Source organism: Manis pentadactyla, chromosome 8, assembly GCF_030020395.1.
Source record: "Manis pentadactyla isolate mManPen7 chromosome 8, mManPen7.hap1, whole genome shotgun sequence".
NCBI lineage: Eukaryota > Metazoa > Chordata > Mammalia > Pholidota > Manidae > Manis > Manis pentadactyla.
Window position 1 is genome coordinate 32,790,374 of NC_080026.1, and position 21,815 is coordinate 32,812,188.

Below are 21,815 nucleotides of genomic sequence, written 5' to 3' on the forward strand. Positions count from 1 at the left end.
AAACGAATAGCAGTCTCTTCTGAAGTACCGCCATAAATAATAGAACCTGGGGCGTCTTCCCTAAACCATGAAACTTTCTGACAACTCAATTTATTTTCAGATCAGTTAAGAAAATATTGATAACTTCAAATTTCTCTCTGTAACACACACACACACACACACACACACACACACACACACACACACACATGAAGGACTCTATCATATACAAGAGCAAATGCATAATGAAGTCACCACAGACAGCTTCCCACAAATAATACATCTAGATAAAAGTGTGCTTACTTAAGAAAAGGAATTTCTCTGGGAAGGATATTTTAGATTAAGTATTTTCACAATGTTATTCTCCCTTGCCATTCATAGACTTACAAGTGAGAGGGTGGGCTTATCACTTATTGCACTGATCAATTAGGTTAAAATATTAAGCATGTATTCAAGTTTAATTAAGCCACATACATGCTAGACATCTGAAACCTCTTTTTATCAGAATATATATTCTACTAAATATTTCATTTTGCCAATTAAGTCCCAGGATTCTTATCTTTGCATCACAACAAACAAATGTCTTTGGAATGCTACAGGTTCCTTCTTGGATTCAAAATTTGGAACTTCCTCCCACAGATAGGCCTACCCTCAATTTTCACTTAAAAATTGATCTCAATTATTCTTGAACTTGGGCTTAATTTTTTAGCTTGTATTAGTTCTTAAGGTTACAAGTTTTACAAGTCAATCAAGTGTTTAGAACAATTTTTCTGTAAGTCACCACAGGCTTACAAGTAACTTTATCTTTGTCATATTCTCAAACTTGAAAGACAAGTTTCTACAATTTGCCTTTACACACTAAGAATATATGATGGTTTTGAGGAAGATACAAGAATTATCATACAATATTTATAACTATAAACACTTAGTAGTTGTTTTCATTTTAAATGTCTGCAAAGTCCTTAGGGAAGGTGAAATTGCTTTCATATAGAGTATTCACTTGAAAGTCTTCCTCTTGACTGTTAACTTGTATTATACATTTCTTTGTAGTGAAGTCATATCTTCTCATACTATCTCTGTTCTGATTATTTTTCTCTTGTTTTCATTAATCATATCCTACTCTTTCCTGAACCAAACTACTGTACTTGGAGTTTTTGCAATCTTTTTTATGATCCTCTGCCTTGTTTTCCCCAACAGATTTGCATCTTCTTTGAGGGAATAAGTTCATCATTATTTTACCATTTAACCTTAAGAAACAAGACTAGCATAATACTCTGTCTTGTCTTAGAACATAAGCATTTGTGCCGTTATAATTTTCCATTTTCACCTAGTTATGTGTCTTTTAGCAAAATCTAGTAAAAATAGCTAGAGATACTGGTCTTGCATTGACAAATAATATCTAAATACAAGTGGAATTTGACATGCTATTCAAATTAACTAAGAATTGATGCATGGATTTCCCTCCCATTAAACAACCTGTATACAAAATGTAATCAAATTGGGGTTAAGAGAGCAGAAATTAACATAATGGAATTAGTAATAGAAACCTGTGGAGCCATTCTGTTCAAAGAGTTGCAGAGTCACAAAGGTATAATCTATATACCATTTAAGACACATTTCACCTCTTTACAAATAAAGATCTTTTGGCTATCATCATCTTGTGCTCTGCCTATACAACTGATTAAAAAATACATACCAGTCCTAATCTAATAATCAGTATGCAATTATGGGAGAAATTTGAGTTCTTGATTATAATTCTCAACTAAACCTTGGGTTTTGTTATATGGGTAAAACCAACTGAAATACTCTAATCAACTTTGATTGCTTAGGATGGCAATTTTATCAGACATCCAAATGGATGGGTATCCTTCAAGGTTCTATTTATGAAAACAGCTCTGATGGCTGGGGCGACAGAGAAATAGCTCAGAAGAGACCTGAACAAACATTGGTGAGATTAGGAATGGAGAAAATTAGGGTGAAGAATCACCTAAGTGAAATATAGACAGAATACCATTTTGGAGTATATGGATGAGACCCTGAATTATATCCATTGTTATCAAGTAACTGACATTCTCCCAGTATTATTACTTAAGTGTGTGTGTGTGTGTGCAACATATATATACATATATACATATATAATATACATTACTTTTATACATATATACATACAAATACACATTACTTTTATGAGTAACCAAATTACACTTCAAGTTCACTTAAAAATCAATTGGATTTAATTTTTGTAAACATTACATATTATTGCTAACAATACCACATTGGTCTTGGCATTACCTAGGAGTAAGGGTTTATTACTAATTCTATTTTATTTATTTATTTATTACTAATTCTATTATATTAATTTCTGCCCTCTTAAGCCCTCTTGGAAACTTCTGATAACTTTTTATGAGTTACATGTAACAAGATAATGACTTCAATTTCAACAGGAAATAATAAAGGGGATAATCATTTAGCTCTGCATCCGTGGTTTCATGCACTTTACCTGATTCTTGAGATCCAGTTTGGGACATGGGCGGCCCCCACTGTAAGGTTTTTCTTTTAGCCACTTGGATCGAATTCTCACTCCAATCCCACAAGATGAACTGCAAGATCCCCAACTAGACCAGTCGCTTAACTTGCAATCAAATGGGCAGGGGATGACACATTCTTCTTGAATATAACCTGAAAGAAAAAGTTTCAAGTGAAGGGAGGAAAGTCTGGTCAAAATGCCCTGATCAAATTTACTTTCTGTTTCCATGATTACAGCTCAGATTGCTCAACAATATTGCTGCAGTGGCTTCAAGTCATTTTCTACTCAAATAAACAGCTACAAGTTTTAAGAGATAGGCAACTGTGATTACATCCAAGTTCCAAATTTGTGCCAGCTGTTTACTTTCTGGGCGGTTCTGGGATGGAAGGAACAGCAGAGAGTACACAAGAGAAGAATTGCAGTTCCTGGTTAATGAGGGTGCCATTTCCTCTCATAGGCCTTGTGTCCTACAATTCCTACAATTTCCTATCTGGGAAAAAGGAGCATAATAGAGTGGCTCTTCCTTCATGTCTGTGGTCTGCAAGGCTTTCCCACTTCCAGGGAGTGTGGCCTGCAGGTGGGAGGACAGAGAGTGGACCACAATTAGGAAAAGCAGGGTATTAATGAAAGAAGCAGAAGATGCTGAAAGGTTGTATGAGTTCAGACTGGAATCAAAATAGGGGCTGGAAAACAGACGCAGAAGTTCTAGCATTACTTGGTGTGGCTCGTGCTCTCAGCTCATTTCCTGCTACAGTCTTTCTCTGATCTCATTATTTAACTCTCACCTCTATTGCTCATTACCAAATATGTATTTCTAATTCCTTTTCTAAACCACCTACTGATCCACTTTAATTGGATACCCAATCAGCCACAGATTCAACCTATCTAAATCTAAGGCCAATTTCCTCCTAAAACATTCTAATTCTCTTGTATTTCTCATCTTAATTAACTGTAACATATGTGATTCCTGGTAGACATGCCTATATAATCTATTCCCCTTGAGTTTGGTCAGACCTGTGAATATGATAGGATGTTACTCGCATGATTAGGTTATGATGTGTGGCAAAGGGAAGGCAACTCACAGATATAATTCAAATGCCAAATCAATTGATTTTGCAGTCATAAAAGGGGAGTGGGCCTGACTTAATCAGGGGAAAACATGTAAAAGAATAACTGGGCCCTTTTTGTGGAGAAGGAAATTCTACTGCTGGCCTCGAAGAGACAAACAGGCACGGCATGAAATGGCTGTGGAGTAGCCACATAGCAGGGAATTGAAAGCAGTCTGAGGGCAATCTGTGGCTCTCAGCCAGCCAGAAGACAGGGACCTCAGACCTACAGCTGTATGGGGATGATTTCTGCCAACAATTCCAAAGGAGCTCAGGTGAGTTTACCCCAAATGTGCCTCAGCTGAAACCTTAGCTTTGGCCCACACCTTGACTGTAGCCTGGTGAGACTCTTAAGCAAAAAACCCAGAGACTCCATGCTTGCACTTCCTGACCCATGGAAACTGAGATAATCAACATTTATGAGCTGTTAACTTTGTAGTAACTTAATATGCAGCACATGAAAACTAATAGATTATCCAAAATGAAAATTTCAAAGTTATCTTAGACTTTCTGCCATCATTATTTTTAACTGAAGTATCATTGACACACAGTCTTACCTTATTTTCAAATATACAACACCGTGGTTCAACAGTGACCCGTATTATTAAGTCCTCACCCTCACTAGTGCAGTTATTATCCATAAACATAGAAAGATGTTACAGAATCATTGGCTGTTCTTCTCCACCATTTTATGCACATGTTAATAGCTGTAATAAGTTCTTAGGTTGAAACATTCAGCCATAAGAAAAAAGAAATCCTGCCAATTGTGACAACATGGATGGACCTAAAGGGTATTATGCTAAGTGAAATAAGCCAGGTGGAGAAAGACAAATACTATATGATTCCACTTATTTGTGGAATAGAAAAAGAAAACAGAAGAAAATTAACAAAATAGCAGTAGACTCATAGACACTGAGAAGCGACTGGTGGTTACCATGGGGGAGAAGCTGGGGGTGGTGAGGGAAGGGAGGGGGATAAAGGGGCATAAAAATCTCAATCATAATGTAAGTTGGTCACAGAGATGATAGTACAACATGGAGAATATAGACAATGGTTCTGTGACATCTTCCTATGTTGATAGATAGTAACTGCACTAGTGGGGGTGAGGATTTAATAGTATGGGTAACTGTTGAACTGCTGTGTTGTATGCTTGAAACCAATATAAAATTGTATATCAATCATGTTTCAATAAAAATAAATAAATAAATATGGGGTTCATAGAAGCCATGGGTATTACATAATTTTACAGAGAAACTGAGTCACAAATTATTCCAATTGCCACTGAATGAAAAGAGCAGGACTAGTAAAGTAGAATTAACTCTCATGGTAAACATGCTTCAAATATGAAATATAGGAGATGCAATATAAATAACTTTTAAACATTTGAATGCCTATATAGCTCCTATATCAAAGCAGATTTTGAATTAGATACCCTCTTAATTCAATGAGATTATAAATCACTTTTATCTATACTTGCATATTGAAGGATTTTAATTAGAGAGCCTCCAGTAAAACTGTTATTTTTTTCTTTATTCTTTCCCATGATAAGATGTAAACCCAGAGGATCTCTATGAAAGTCAAGGTCATAAATTTAATGAGTATAAAATAATTTTGAAATTCAACAGGACTAAGCAAGAGTGACATTTATTCTTCAGGAAAGTTATTTTCATGCTACAATATACCCCCAAGGAAAGCTCATGCTGAGCATCATTAAGAGCTGCAGATTCTCATACTATCTTCTTATTGAGAAAATTAGCTTTACCCACATAGTTAATACTTATAATTTTTGGCAACAGAATATGATCCAATGTGACCACCTACAAGGTTAACCTGGCATATGAGAAGACCAATTCCTGACTATGGAAACTTCACTAATGTTATAATAACTCATTTACATAACATATATCACAGAATAGCTTCTCTGGCAACATTCACAGATCAATTGCTATGAAAGAAGCAATTTTTTCTGCCAAAAACATTTTACACTACAATGTATATGAAGAATACAATGCTTGGACTACCATGTTACTCAGCCTGGGGATGTGTTCATGTACTATTTTGGTTGTCTGTATGTATATGAAGTTAGATCTGAAGTAATCATTACAGAATTATCAGCAGAGCATACATTCAACACTGTGATTTTATAAACTACATTCATTACATATAGTAGGTGCTTAAATAGTATCAGTTGATATTATAGACAAAGATGAAACTGCACAGGATCCATTAATAGTATCTCTGTGTTATAACTGGAGGAATTTATTTAATGACCTATGCCCATTAGGGCTGAAGCCCAACAACCTGGAATGACTTTTTCAGTCTATAATGCTAACCCCCAAATATTGTTCATTAGATAAGCATAATGGATGAAGGTGAAAACACAGCTCTTTGAATAAGGTGGTCTTATTGATAAAAGTTCCTAAATATTATCTGCTGTATATATGTTTCTTTCCATCATTCAAGCAATATAGCACATTTTTTTCTTCCTATAAGACCTTATTTTGGAGAATAAGGAAACATAAAATATCAAGTGATATTAAGACTGAGGAAAAATAATCTACATAAGTTTTCTTGTACTTTCCTACTGTGTAAAGTAATGGCAAATGTCCTACTAGACTGTACATGCTCTATTTACTGACACTTCGCTAATGTAATGAAAACACAGTATTCAAAAGTAAGGCAGGGAAATGATAAGAAAATGCTGATCATTTCTTATTCACTTCAGAGTGAAGATCTGGGAGAAACTTGTGAGTTAAAATAGCATGTCTTCATTTCTCAATATTTAAAGATTTACTGTTTAAATTTATACATATTAGTACTGCTAGGTATCTAGTAATATGCCATACTAAAAAGTATTCCATGACTTCAGTCAGAGTTGTTTAAAGTATTTATTTGTTTGGGAGAGGTGGGGGAAATTGGGGCAGTGTTTTGACACTGTTGCAAGAAAGACAATTTGAGAATTAGACCAATATTTTGCCATTGCTTTTGAGGAAAAAACTGACAGTATTAAACACTTATTTAAATTCTCAATCCATTAGTGTATGGAAATGTAGATTAAACTCAGGCTGTCAGTTTGTTTTTGTGAATTTATATTTTGCTCTGGGCTCATGAATATGATGCTCACGAATTGCAATTAGTTGTTTCCAAGATGATTCTAACCTTGTTTGGAACATGGGCCTGAAAAGGAGAGTTGGGAAACCCCTAAATTATCATTTGTTCTTTTTCAAACTTTGAGTTATTAAAAAATGTCTTTGAAAACTATCTTTACTATTAGAAAAGTATCACTACTGCATACGTAAAAAGCCCATCAGTGTAGACTCTCTAGTGTTAAACATAAAGTGGTGGTATGGCATTGAGGATAAGTGTTATCTTATTTGCACTCAAACCTAATCAGATATCTAAAATACAGCTGATTTAGAGGTTACACAAAGTTGAAATAATCACATTGACAAAGTTTTCCTCGATTCCTTAAAACTCAGGTATTTCATAGCAGAATTATTAAATTGTATATATCTGCCAGAAAAAAAACTAAGTGTCAATCCATTTCCTTATGTAAAATTAGAATTTGCTGGTGTGCTTTATTTTAGATGTAGATGAGTTATTCAAGGTCATGTAGGCCAAAAGCTTCATTTTGCAATCTGGTCAAAAATAGAAAAGGAACTTGAACCTGGACTTGATTGAGATACTCAGTTCACTATCAGGCAGAAAAAAAATCATTATTATGGGCCTAGAAAGTTCTCTGTAGTATGGAGGCCATAAAGTAGAAAATCAACCCTGCCCTTCAATAAATCCACATTTTAGAAGAGATCAGTCTTACAAATGAGAAAAAAATGATGGTACATGACTGACTACTTAAATCATATGAGACAAATAATATATACAAATTATATGCCAATTTGAGGTAGAATAAATGGATTTTGGCTTTAATTTTATAGGTAATTGATGTGAAAATATTTATTGGCATAATCTGCAGTAGACACAGGTTTTGACTAATTGCTCCACCTGGCTCACTTGCTATAACTGCTTGTGTCATTGTCTATTTAATCAATCAACCAAATCATATAAAGAACTGATCTTTTAAATTGAATTGTCCAGGCAATTTAATCAAGATGGTATCTCCAGTTGTTCATATAGACAGTTTCATGATTAACAACCTTGTGCCAGGTTCCTCCAGGCAAACAAAAGAGATGTTTTTCACTTAAAAGGTATTTAGTATATTAGGGACAAATGGAACACCAGACACAGAACAGTCTGAACAGTTCAATTATAACTGTATGTACTAAAGCAGTTTCTATCATTACTGCAAATAAGTATTGTTAAAATTAAAGTGACTGAATGCTTTAACCATTTGAAACACTACAAAAATACAGATTGTTGGAAAGCCAGTATTACTGAGTTAGAACTGTGGCTGCAAAATCCTGTATCAAGTCCTCTCATTACATTCCTTGCCCTGAGGAAATCTTGACTTAAATTAAACCAAGCATTCTCTACTCTCTATTGCTTATAAAAGTTCTGAAAGCTGATCTCAGAGCATATCTTGTACTCATCAGTTCTGCTTCACAAATATTTAAGGTTCTGCTCCTAGACACATAGTATAATTGCCCTTCCCTGTTCCTTGAAGTGAGTTGAGATCTTCTAATTTGCTTTAGCCAAAAAGATGCGAGAAGGAGGTGCATCATGTCCAGATGGGACCTTTAAAAGTCCAAATGTCACTTGCCACACTCTTCCATGCCACAAGGACCAGAAATGTTCCAGATGGTGGCTGCCCATCAGCAAGGGAGTGAAGCAGCCCCATTCCAACCCAAGATGAACAATACTAATGAGTAACTTTTGTGCTCTCAACCACTGAGCTTTTGAAGTTGTGCTCCATTTGTTAGTACACCGTACCTATCTCATCCTGATGAATCAACCTTGGCATGGCCAAGTAAATTTTCACAAGGTAAAATGAAAAGCCTCATGGAACAGATATATCTTAAATATATTTTCCATAAATAGCTTAAATATCATGAACTTTCTTGTGCTGATTAAAAATATTGATTCAATATCATCATTGATATATTGATTAAATATCATCATTCAACTTTAACAGATATTTAAAGTGAAAAGCCTCATGGAATAGTATTTTAAGAATCTGTATATAATATTCTCAGAAAGTAAGATTAAGCTATATCATCATTTAGCATAGTATGAATGGCAGCATCATCAAATGAAAATGTGACTTTGAAAAAGGTGAACCTGTGGATCTATATTTTAGGAAAATTTATAATTTATTATTATGAAAAGGTCTGGCAATATGGATTATAAATCAAGGTCTAACCTTACGTGATCTGGAATAAAATATTAAACCTCAATAGTTCAGTTCCCTCATGTGAAAAATAAAAATGTAACAATATTTGTCCTTTTAACTCCCTTTAATACTGTAAGGTCAAAAAATGTAAGTAGACGTTGGCAGAGAAATTAACATATAAATGACATACTAGTATTTTACCACTCCTAAATGCTATATAACAAGGTAAAAATGTTTTTCCCTTATCCTGTTTCTGATGCTAGTGATTGCTACAGAATATAATTCTGTAAAGATGCTTTAACAGAAAAATTATAGGGTAATAATTTTCAAATTTGGGTGCCATTTCTCATTCCAGGTCATTTCCTTGTAAATTAAAGGCTAGGACAATGTTGACAAAAAGGACAGATTCTGTATTAGGTCAGTAAATCAATTGTTGTTGAGTCTATCTCTATCTTTCCAAGTCTGCTGTTACCAGTCAAGGCCAGAGACTCATTATCTCTCACCTGGACTATTATAATGGTCCCTTAACTGGACTCCAGGTCTCTAATCTCTTCTAATCTATTCTGTGTGTGATCAACTGTCATATTAATGTCTCAAAAGTACAATTCTAAATATATCATGGCCAAATTTAACACAAATAATCTCTAAAGCATGGCAGAATTTTTTTATACATATATTTTTATTAAGGTATGATTGATATGCACTCTTATGAAGGTTTCACATGAAAAAACAAAGTGGTTACATTTATCCATATTATCAAGTCCCCACCCATACCCCAAAGCAGTCACTGTCCATCAGTGCAGCAAGATGCCACAGATATACACTATGTGCCTTCTCTGTGCTACACTGTTCTCCCCGTGATCCCCCACACCATGTGTACTAAACATAATACCTCTCAATCCAAGCACTGAAGAATTTTGATAAAAGGACGGACATGTAGAAGGCAATCTAGGCAGAAGAGGTATCACAAATTAAGGTGACAGGAATGAACTCAAAATGTTCATAAGTCAACAGAGAAATCTTCTGTACCATAATTTGAGTTTGGGGAGAAGTATAAAATTGGCTAGGTGGGGCCACACTGCAAAGTCAGGCTGGAGGGCTGAGAAAGTTCATTAAGAATCTGACATTATTTGAAGCATGCTATTGGATTGAAGAAAAGACAGCATGAGAATATGGCACTTCCCTAGGTGATGACTGGAAAATTCAGAAGTTAAGTGACAAATGGCTAGGCCTTAGGCAAAAGACTAAATGTGTTATATATATGCATATGTATAATTACAAATTATATATTTATATATGAATTACATAGTGTATGTTAAAGATCCATTGAATTTATATATATGTTGTGAGAGAATATAATAAAATATGATCAAATATTTCTTGTAATTAACTAGCTGACATGTGTACATGGCTAATATGCTGTCTAAATGGAAATGACTACCTTCAAAATGATCAGTGAACCAGTTCTTTAAATAGCAACTTCATTTCCCAACCTTTAAGACAGGTCTAATATAACTAATTCTAACAATCAGCAATGACCAATTTTTGAGCAGATAGAGGGTTCTAAGTATCCCAGGAATTCAAAAATCCATGTATAGAAATATATGCTTAGAAAAAAATATTTCTATCTTTTTTGCTTTATCTTATAGATCCCAAAGGAAGCTCTGGCCTGAATGCAGACATTATATTGGGTCAGTATACTGTATTTTATCATCCACCTGTTTACTTTCTTGCTTATTTACGTATTTGAGTCCGAGTGTTTAATACTGGGGGTTTCACATGAAAATAAAGATTTCTGGCTTCTCTTGGAAATGTGGAGGGCCTGGGGACCCCTGGATCCTCACACCAGCAGGGTCTTTTCAGACAAAATATGCCCATTAGCAGTTCTCCGCGGTCTGTGAGAGGGACAGTCTAAATTTTTAAGCAAAAGATTTCTCCCTCAACTAAAGCAAAGCAAAAACTTAATTTAGAATTTTAATATAAAGACAGATGTGGGGGAGGGCTGCATGTATTATAGGGAAAGGTAGAAGATACGGAGGTACACCAGTTAGGGCTCACCCTACTTATCACATGATGGACCTATGAGGAGTCTAACTAGAAATCTCCACCTTGTAAGAGGCCACTGCAAGCAAGAGCTCCTAAGGCTTAAGCTTCATTAGGTAGATTGAGTTCTACTGCCTGTAGTACCCCACCTACTACTAATACCAACATTCAAATATTTTTCCTAAAGGTGGCCACAAGAGATACCAGAAACACAGCATGAATACCTAGAACAAGGTGGATGAAGGTGTCCATTCAGAACCAACCTCCTCCAAACATGTAGCACCCAACAAAGCTCATAAAATGGTAAGATGTGGATGGAACAAACTTCAGAGATGAAACTCCATTTTTTATTTGCTGGAATGTTGGGTCATCCAGACAATGATTACTATTCATGAACAATGAAACAAGTTCTTATAAACTATAAATCATGGATTGCATGACAAAGAAAATTTACCATCAAAAGTTTGCTTTTGCCAAAGAACTACTCCTTTCACTGAGCTTAATGCACAAATCAATGTGCTGGAATGAATTCACAGTACATTAACTTCTTGCAAGTTACTGTAAAAACCTTTGAAATATCACCAAGATGTAAAACTAAATATGATTCCCAGTCTTGATTTATACTGTATGCTGGTAACGGTGAATTTGTTTTACTTACCAATAAATTTGTTCCCTAATGGATTGTGTATCAGCTAATTCAAAGATTTACATTTAGGCTTCTCTTGTCCTCTCTAGGTAAACAGGTATCTAGATTTTTTAATGATATTTAATGATATACTTACTAAAGGAAAAAACAAGTTGTGGGGGAGGGTGAGATATTTAATTTTATTTCCTCTAAGAAAATTGAAATAGCAATCTTTTAGTTATACTAATAGTATTAAGGATCTGTAGATAATTTCAATTCAGAAAGACAAAGGAATTTTTAAACTAGGAAATAATCTCAAGAGTCATCCAAGATACATCTTAGAAGAGGAAACAAAAAACAGAAAAAGAAAGTTTGCTGTTTTCCGAGTGCTGTCATAACAAATTTCCACAAGCTTCGTGGCCTAAAACACTGGGAATTTATTCTCTCCTAGTTCTGGAGGCCCTAAGTCTGAAATTATGGTGTTGGTAGGGCTGTGCACCCTCTGAGGTCTACAGGAGGAGTTCCTGCCTTGCCCTTCCAGCTCCTAGCAGCTCCTGGCATTCCTTGGCTTGTGGCAGCATACCTTCCATTTCTGCCTTCTTTTCACATGCTCGTCTTCCCTGTGTGCGTCTGTGTCTCCCTTTTAAGGACACCAGTCTTTGGATTTAGAGCCTTCCCTAAATCTAGGAAGATCTCATCTCAAATTCCTTAATTATATCTGAAGAAAAAACCCTACATGCAAGTCAAGTCACATTCACAGGTAATGGTGCTCAGGACTGAAAGATATCCTTGTGGGGGTTGGGTGCATAACAACCCACTAGAAAGAAAAAGGAAGACTATGATGAGAAAGATAATTTAACACCTGGAACAGAACTTGGCCTTTAATATGAAGCTGAGTTAGGTCCTTATCCCACTTCAACATGAGCTGCCCAAGTCCTCTGAGCTTGCATTTTATCATCTATAACAAAGATTGACAAACTATGACTTGCAGGTCAAATCCAGCCTCTGCCTGCTTTTGTAAATAGAGTTTTGTTGGGCAGGGTCACATCCATTTGTTTCCATGTTGTTTATAGGGACTTCTGTACTGCAACAGCTGCAACTAGTTTCAACCAAGACAATATGACCTACCATGCTGAAAATATTTACTAAGTGGACCTTTAAAGAAAATGTTTGCAAGCTTTGATTTACAAAATAAGGATAATAATATACCCACTACATAAGATTATTACAAGGATCAGATGTGAGTCCTAAACAGTGCTGACCACACAGCAGTAACTCAATATACTAGCTGTTTCTATTAGGGCGGGACAATGCCATGATGGGTAATAGCATGGGCTTAGGAATGAAAAAGACCTAGGTTCCAAGTCCCTTATTACTAGTAGTATTAATCTGTACCTGCCACTGAACCCTTCAAGCCTCGATTTTCTCATCAGTGAAATGGAGGTAATGACTATGCTACTTTAGAGAACTGCTCTATAGATTAGAGAGTCTGGAACAAGGGGTTAGCCATTGCTGCTACTATTATTTTTCTCCAACAAAGAATGTATAACGTCATCTTCATTGTATGAGGTGGGGATGGAAGGTAAGAAGACAGTCCCAACTTGCAAAATCCCATAAAGGAGAAGATTCAACACCTTGCATCCTCTCAAGGATGCTGTTTCTGCTCAAGGCCAAAGCCTCTGTGGCTTGTGAGGATGGTAGAATGCTCATGTGAATTTCTGTCTATGTGCTGATCAAACAAATAGAACAGGTAATGATTAGCTTTTGGTGTACAGTTAATAGTTCCATGCTATTGGACAGACATATTTAAAATACTGAACAAAGAGAGCTTGAAGGCCACTAGAAACTGGGATGAAGCTACAAGACCTTAAAGAAAAATACCCACCTTGAATTCATTGTCACCCCCTCCCTAACCAATCCTGCTCTTTCTGAGTGCCCTACCCTGCTTCTATATTAAATGCAAAGCTCTCTGAGGTGACTTACGGGGCTTCCATAATCTGCTGCTGCCATGTCTCTCCATTGCATTGAAGGCGCATGAAATACTCTCCCTTCACAGTGCTCAACATGTGGTATAATTTCAAAGTGGAGATACACTTCAGGAAGCTCTGAAGACAGCTTCCTTTGTCTTACTTCATGCTCTACACAACACTCTCAGCTTTATAGGGATGTCTTTAGAATCACCATCAGTTTAGGAAGCAGAGGCTATAGCTGTGCATACTTTCTCTGGCCCAGGGAAGTACTGAATTATTCCATCTGGAGCCAAAATGCCCTGCACTTACCTTCTAGTGTCCCAAAAAATGATTCAAAGAGGAGAGATGAAATATTTAAGTCTTATCCTTCAAGAGAATTGAGATAGTACCAACTAGGTTATTTTAGGATGTGAATTTTATTTTCCATATGTTGGAAATGATCAGATGAAAAAAATCCATACCTCGATAATACAAAATTTAGGGATACAATGGGCTGACCACAGAGCCAAAAATGTGGCTTTGGCTTTGATTCCACTTTTGAGACTCAAAATCTGAGGTCTTATCAACACTACAATTTTAAATGCACAGACAGAGAAAATAGCAAACAGAGGAAAGGTATGGAGGAAGAAACCATTCTCACCAAAGGCTACCAACTATTATTATTTTAGTATATTTCTCATTCTTTGTTAATGATCTTGTTATGGGGTTTTTGTTTTTTGTTTCTGTAAATTATACTAACTTACTAGCTACCTGGTGATCATCTTGCCACCCAATGTGCCAGTATAGGGCTACTTATAACATCATTAGTTGATTGGCCAGGACTGGAATGAAGCCTAGATGATTTATCCCCTTTGGAAAAGAAACATAAAATACTGAATATGTGTAAGAAATAGGATACTAGGCAGCGCCCCCAAAGGAATGAAGAAATCTACACACAGAAGAATGAATAGAGGCAGTTAATACATTAAGAGACACTCTCTGAACCAAATTACATAGATGAGCTCTGACATTCCTAGTTGGACAACCTTGTGCAAGTTTCTTAACCTCTCTATTCTTCAGTATCCTTATCTGTAACATGGTAATAAAACTAATACCTGATAATGTTGATATAAGAATAAAGTGAGTTAATGGAGAACACTTAGAGACAGGTATAGCTTATTATAAATGCTCAGTAAATATTAGGTATCATTTATCAAGAAAAATAAGTTAGAAATATAACTACCATATGATCCAGTAATCCCACTACTGAGTATGGCTAAAAGAAGTTAAATCAGATCTCTGAAAGATATCTGCACTCCCTTGTTCACTGCAACATTATTGTCAACAGCCAGGACATGGAAACAACCTACATGTCTGTCAACAGAAGAATAAAGAAAATATGGTATATATATATATATATATAATGGGATATTGCTCAGCCTTAAGGAAGGAAAAAAATCCTGACATTTGTGACAAAATGGACATGAACTTGGAGGACATTATGCTAAGTGAAGTCAATCAGATACAGAAAGACAACTACTGTATAGTTTCACTTTTATATGTCATCTAAAATATTGAACTCATAAAAGCTCAGAGTAGAATGGAAATGCCAACGGTTGGGGGTGGGTGAAATGAGGAAAGGTTGGTCAAAGGATACAAAGTTTCCATTGTACAAGATGGGCAAGTTCTTGAGATCTAATAGCATGGTGAGTATAGTTAACAACACTGTATTATATACTTAAATTTGCTAAGAGGGTAGATCTTCATTTTTCTTATGATACATATAAAAACTGGTAATTGTGTGAGGTGATAGGTGTATGTTGATTATTTCACAATGTATGTGTATATCAAAACATCAAGTTGTACACCTTAAATATATGCAACTTATATTTGTCAATTATATTCCAATAAAGGCAGGAAAGAAAGATAGGTGGATGTTATAAATGTAAATTAAAAGACAAGCTAAATAATAATTTATATACTTATATATATATTTCAGGAATATTACTTTAAACAGATGTAGAATGGATTGGAAGGCTAAGAATTAAATATGAGGGAAGCTAATAGGTTTGGGGATACAGAGTGAAAAGGGAAATTATGAAACTGAATTAAAAATAAAAGCAGGGTGTGCATGGACTGAGATGAGAGCACGCAACAACTCTCTCAGATCCTCTCTCCAGGCCTTTTAAATGTGAGGCACAGAGAAGGTGGGGAGATGGGAGGAAGTGGAAGGCTAGGCTGTCAAGCAAGTCTCAGGGTATCAAAAGACAGTGGAAGAACAAAGCCATATTGAGGAAAGAAGTAAGCAGGGGGCAGAACCGGGAGCCATCGTGCATTTCCTCCTGAGATAGAGTAGATCCCCTTTGCTTCCTTAGCTCCCCATGTTCCCAACAAGGAGCCTCAGTACCTGAGGTTACTTAAGGGTGTCTTCATTCTTTGAAATTAAAAATAGCCTAATACATCCGTTTGGTCACTCAGCACAGGAAATTTCCTAAGGACTTGCATGGTAAAGCACTTTAGTTCAACTTGAGACACAAAACATTAGGACACAGAAAACTATTATAATGATCTGCAAGATAACTGTTAGCATTTTTCTATTGCTCAAAGCCCTGCAGTGGACATTGGGTGGGGCAGCAATAGAAAAAAAGCAATATATTTAAAATCTCTATGCATGGTGATCCACTGTTCCACTTCTTTGTATCACAGCAAGAATTTGAAAATATTTTAAATATTTGAATTTCTTCCAATGCAATACCATATGAAGACTGGGCTATGTGGGTCTTGATAAACAGCTGTTATGAAACAACATAAACAAAGCCCTTGGAAGAGGGACTGACACATAGCATCTACTCAAAAAATCAATACCTTGCCTCTCACTGTACTCAAGCATGGCCCCAACACCCAAGAAAAACCTGCTAAACTTATCAAACTAGTTGATTGCTACTTACATTGATGATGTATGTGGGAAGGAATATAACTGATGAGAAATCTGGAAGGTAGCTCCTGGAATTTACTAGTCTTAGATATGTGGATAAGAGACTTGAAAAACACAGGTGGTGCTAACTTTTCTTTTTTCCTAAAAGAAGCCTTTGAGAAAGAAGAGAAAGGAGGGGATAGAAAGGATGTTTGTAGGATACTGAAGATCACAAGTAAGATTTCCAGGCTATAATCATTGGCAATTGACTACTAAGAGGAGAAACAAAAATGTCCTTGGCAGCTGACATGAACGATACGGCTTTAAACCAAACTTGAGAGGGAAGATAAATGGAGGGAAAATGTGTAACACTGAGAATAAGATCAGAATCCAGAGTAGAGGAAGCCCAAGTCCTGGTAAAGAGAAAACAACAGAGTAGAAACTAATTAACAATAATGATAGCCACCATTATCTATAGACTAACACAGAATATGGAAAATCAACACAATAAAGCAGAGACAGGTCAAATCAGTACAAGAAGTATATTTGGCAGTTAACTGCCCCCACCCCGCCACCCCCCTATACATACACTCTTCGCACCTGCCTACTGAACAGCAAAGCTATCCGAAATGAACTGTGACCAGTTAAGAGATCCATATTCCTTGGGTGCCCTGTAACTTGACCTGGGCTTCAAGCCATTGACATAGTATCTTTGCCCAGAAGGGCTAGGTATAGCCGAGGAGATAGAACTATAGGAAGTTAACACAAAGCTATGGCAGTGCCTAATTCTGACAAAAATCCACACATGTACTATTAAAGACCTTATACTTCCAAAAGATGAAGTGGGCATTGGGCATCAAAATTGGCTCATTGAGTTCAACTCAGAGAGAGAGGGTAATCAAATTTATTTTTTGATGGATTTACTAGACTGATAGAGAAGAAAGAAAGAGATGCTATATGTAGAAAGTAATCTGACAAAAACTGTCTCCTGATACCCTCATAAACAATTATAAGGAGCTACATGAATTTTTGTAGCCACCCAAACAATGTTGATTAATGGATCAGTGCCATCCTGAGGGATGTCTTCCCATAGCTGAATGCAGAGGGGGAAGTGCTTGGTCTTTTTTGTTCAACATTTTGATTAACAACTTAGATAAAGCCACAGATGGCATGCTTATCAAAGTTTGGAATGAAATAAAGCTGAGAGTTATAGCTAATATGTTGGATGTCAGCATCAAGATTTAGAGCACTTAACAAGCTGGAATAATGAGCTGCAGCTAAAAATATGAAAGAGAAAACAAGGAAAAGCACAGTTCTGTGTTATGGCACCCAAAAGGCAACTGAACAGATACATGCAGAATGGTGAATTTAAAGCTTTTTAGAGGTTCCTAAAAAAACTGTCTTCAAAACTTTACGACAAACTGAAAGTGTGTTGATATTTATTCTATGCATTAAATTATATATTTCATTTATTTTAATGCAAACTTCATTTATCAAGATGTATTTGAGATGCTTTACAAAACATGAACAAAAATGTCATTAAAATGGGCCTAAAGAAAATTGGAAAATACAATATTGAGAATACTATACTCCTGTTTATTCAGAAGACTTATTTGAGCATATACTCTGGCTGAAAGAGTGCTTTTTGCCTATTCTATTTCTACTCATTCTTCACTTTTAGATCACATTTTCTTCTCGAGAAAGAAATTCTTCTCTGATTCTCCATTTAAACAATGCCCTCTCTGATTATTCTTTCATAGTACCCTGATCAATTTTGTTATAACACTTAGGAAAATCTGAAATAATATTTTCTATGTATATATTTTCTTTATATACCTCTCAATTACCAGACTGCAAGCTCCATGAAAGCAAGGACCACGTATGTTTTGTGTAACACTATAGAACCAAGGTGTAGCACAGAGCTTGGCACATAGTATTTTCAATAAATACATCCTGAATTAATAAATAGGCTGAGAATTGGCTAGTAATTTGGAAGGGGAGATAGACATGTAAAGGGTTAACGTATAATATAAATCATGTTCTACATGAAAGCATGGCTATATTTCTGTGACAAGATAGAACTGGTCTGGCCAATTTGGGAAACACAGCTCTTTGATGAAACTGACTTGAGTTAGGGCTCAAAAGATGAGTGGGAGTTCACAGTGAAAAGAAAAAGACACCAGACTGAGGGAAGAACACAACAAAGGAATGGAGCCCCACGAGGGCAGAAGGCCTGTGGGGAGCAGTGGGAGGGAGTCTAATACGGTGCAGCATGTGGTACCTGAAATGTGTGTAGGAAGTGATGCAGAACCTCATGTTCCCTTTTACTATTATTTAAGGCTTACTGCCTAATGGAAGCTTACTGGAGAGAGATGAGCACAATGAAGGGCTAGTAACTGCACATGAGCCAGAGTATAAAACACTGGATATTTAGCCTGGAAAATAAAACATTTATAATTATAAATGTAGGGGACATTATATATATATTTTCAGATTCTTGAAATACTCTTATGTAGACAATATTTCAGGTTTATTTTTTAATTGAGTAAAGTTAATTTAGAACCAATAGGTGGAAGGAGCTATATTTAGACTTAAATATAAAGATCTTTCACATTTTAGAGCTGCTCAGCTGACTGTTAACAGCAATGCTTCCAGTGAGTGAGGAGATTTAAGCATCCCCCAAATAATACATCGTCAGAGTTCTGACTGAGGTCATATTTTTCCATTCTCAACACCATTCTTATCACCTACCACGCTACCAGTTTACATTCCAAAGTTTATATCCCAAATCTATAATTACAGAAACTTCTGTCTCTTGACTTCAAATATTTTCACCTGATTTTTTAAACATCCATAACAATGGTTCTTCTCAGTCCTCAAACTGTCCAATATCGAGTTGTCCGTTTTCCACTCAAGCTTGCACCTTACCCTTGTTAGTGTCACCACCCATCACAGACCTGGTTCTCAAAATTATTCCCAATTTCACCCTGTTTCTCCACCTCCAATCAGTGCTAACCCTCCTGACTTTGAAATGCCTTCTTCCTCACCACTCCCAGGGCCTCTGCCATTTCTTCCCCCTCACAGAGGCCACTGTAACTCTCTCTGGGTTGGTCTCTCCACCTTTGGCTTTCGCCTGATCCAACCCTCAACCCCCGGGGCTTATGTACCCTCAGGCAATCTTATCTATGGGACAGCCCTTAGGAAGCATCCACTTCTGATGAGTAAGTCAGGGGTGAACATGATTGGATAAATGTGTCACGAGAGTGAAAAGGTTGATAACTACTGTCCCAAAGCTGTTCAGCAGGTGTGGCTCTGTGGCCCAGAAAAATCTGCAGATATTCCTCAGAAAACAGTGAATTTCAAAATTTTGCATTTAAAATTTTGGGTCTCCTCTCAGTCATCAAACTGAGTTTCCAGAGCTTCTTTCCTATAAGGACAAGGAGGTTCTGTGTAATTTTATGATGATACATATTTAATTGGTTTTATTAAAAAAATCATTTTAGTTAACACTGGAGCTCCAGTGCATGAGTGCCCTAAAAATCAAGTTCAAACGTAAGTTAAAAAAAAAGTACCTTGAATATCAAAGTCTTTTTAACATATGAGATCCTACACAAGTTAACTCTGACATTTCCAACCTTGTCTATCACCTTCCTATATCCTGGTCACACAAGACTAGTCAATTCTACCAAACTGCAAGGCACTCTTTCCTCCTGCAAGATCCAGATCAAATATCCCCTCTCTCCAGAGACACTGGTACTGAAAACAACTCAGCTTTAGTTCATCACAGTTTTCCCTGAACACTGCGTTCACATTTTTCTTCTGATATGTTCCATATTCAATTACGTTTACTTATTTACAAGGCTATTCTCATTCAAAAGAAATTCTCCAGAAAATCCTTCAAGTGAATCAAATCCCTAGTGCCAGTATTGCAGATATGTGTAAATATATGTACATATATACACGTACGTGTATAAACATACATAGACATGCAACGCATATATGTTTGGCACTAAACCATTGTAATTCTGTTATTAATTCCTTATGAATTAGATCTTAGTTTACTTTTTTTAACAAGTTGAGATATAATTCGATTATAATTTACACATTACAGTACACAATGTTTTTAGTATATTTAGAGTTATACAGTCATCACCACAATCAACTTATAATATTTTCATCACCCCAAAAAGAGCCCCCAAATCCATTAGCAGTCTGCTATGGATTTGTATTCCTCTAAAATTCAGATATTGAAGCCCTAACACCCAAGGCGATGGTATTTGGAAGATAATTAGTGTTAGATGAGGTCATGAGGGTGGACCCTTGTAAAGAGAGAGTAGTGGTGTTATAAGTAGGCATCTCTTTCTCATTCTCTTGCATTCTGATACAGCAAGAATGTGGCTACCTTCAAGGCAGGAAGAGAGCTTTCTCCAGAACCCAAATATGCTGGCACCCTGTTGTTAAACTTCTAACCTACAGAGTTGTGGGAAAATAAATTTCTGTTGCTATTTTGTTACAGAAGCCTGAGTGAACTAACCCACAGTCTCTCCCCATTTCTGCCCACTTTCCACTCCATTTCTTTCCCACGCTGAGGCAAAAACTAATCCACATTTTGTCTCTATATATTTGACTGTTTGGGACATTTTATGTAAATAAAATCATATACCATGTGGTCTTTTGTGACTGCCTTCTTTCATTTAGAATAATAATGCCAAGATTTATCTATGTTGTAGCAAGTATTAGAACTCCTTTTAGTTGTCAAATAATATTGTGCTATATGATATGCAGCATTTTATTCATATATCAATTGATATAAATTTCAATTGTTTCCATTTTTTGTCTATCATGAGTAGTGCTGCTAACTATTGGTGCACATTTTACATTGAATCTGTTTTCATCTCTTTTAGGTATATATTTCACTTCCGTTGGGTCGTATGGTAACTATCTTTTTAAGGTATTACCATAGTTTTCCAAAACAACTGTATTATTTTACATTCCCACCAGCAATGTATGAGGGTTCCAATTTCTTTACATTCTCACCAACAGTCTTTTTGATTACAGTCATCCTAGTGGATATGAAGTGATAGCTCCATATGGTTTTGATCTGCATTTCCCTAATGACTAATGATATTGAGCATCTTTTTATGTGCTTGTCTATTGTATATCTTCTTTGGACAAATGTATATTTAAATCATTTGAACATTTTCAATTGGGTTTGTCTTTCTGTTGTTGATTTATAAGACTTCTTTATATAATCTGGATACAAGTCTCTTATCAGATATATCATTTTCTCCCATTCTGTGGGTTGTCTTTACACATTCTTATAATGTCTTTTGCATTTTTTTGAAGTAATTTTTTTTTGAGGAAGTCCAGTTAATCATTTGTACA

The 21,815-nt window shown here is 35.9% G+C and overlaps 1 protein-coding gene across 1 annotated transcript in view; it reads right to left on the bottom strand.

Moving 5' to 3' along the window:
• The window catches only part of THSD7B (thrombospondin type 1 domain containing 7B), a 918,476-nt gene that overhangs the window by 203,165 nt on the left and 693,496 nt on the right, over nt 1-21,815 (bottom strand). The window contains exon 15 of the mRNA XM_036886655.2: nt 2,480-2,658. Within this exon, the coding sequence (XP_036742550.2) occupies nt 2,480-2,658 (179 nt within the window). The remainder of the gene's footprint in view (nt 1-2,479; nt 2,659-21,815) is intronic.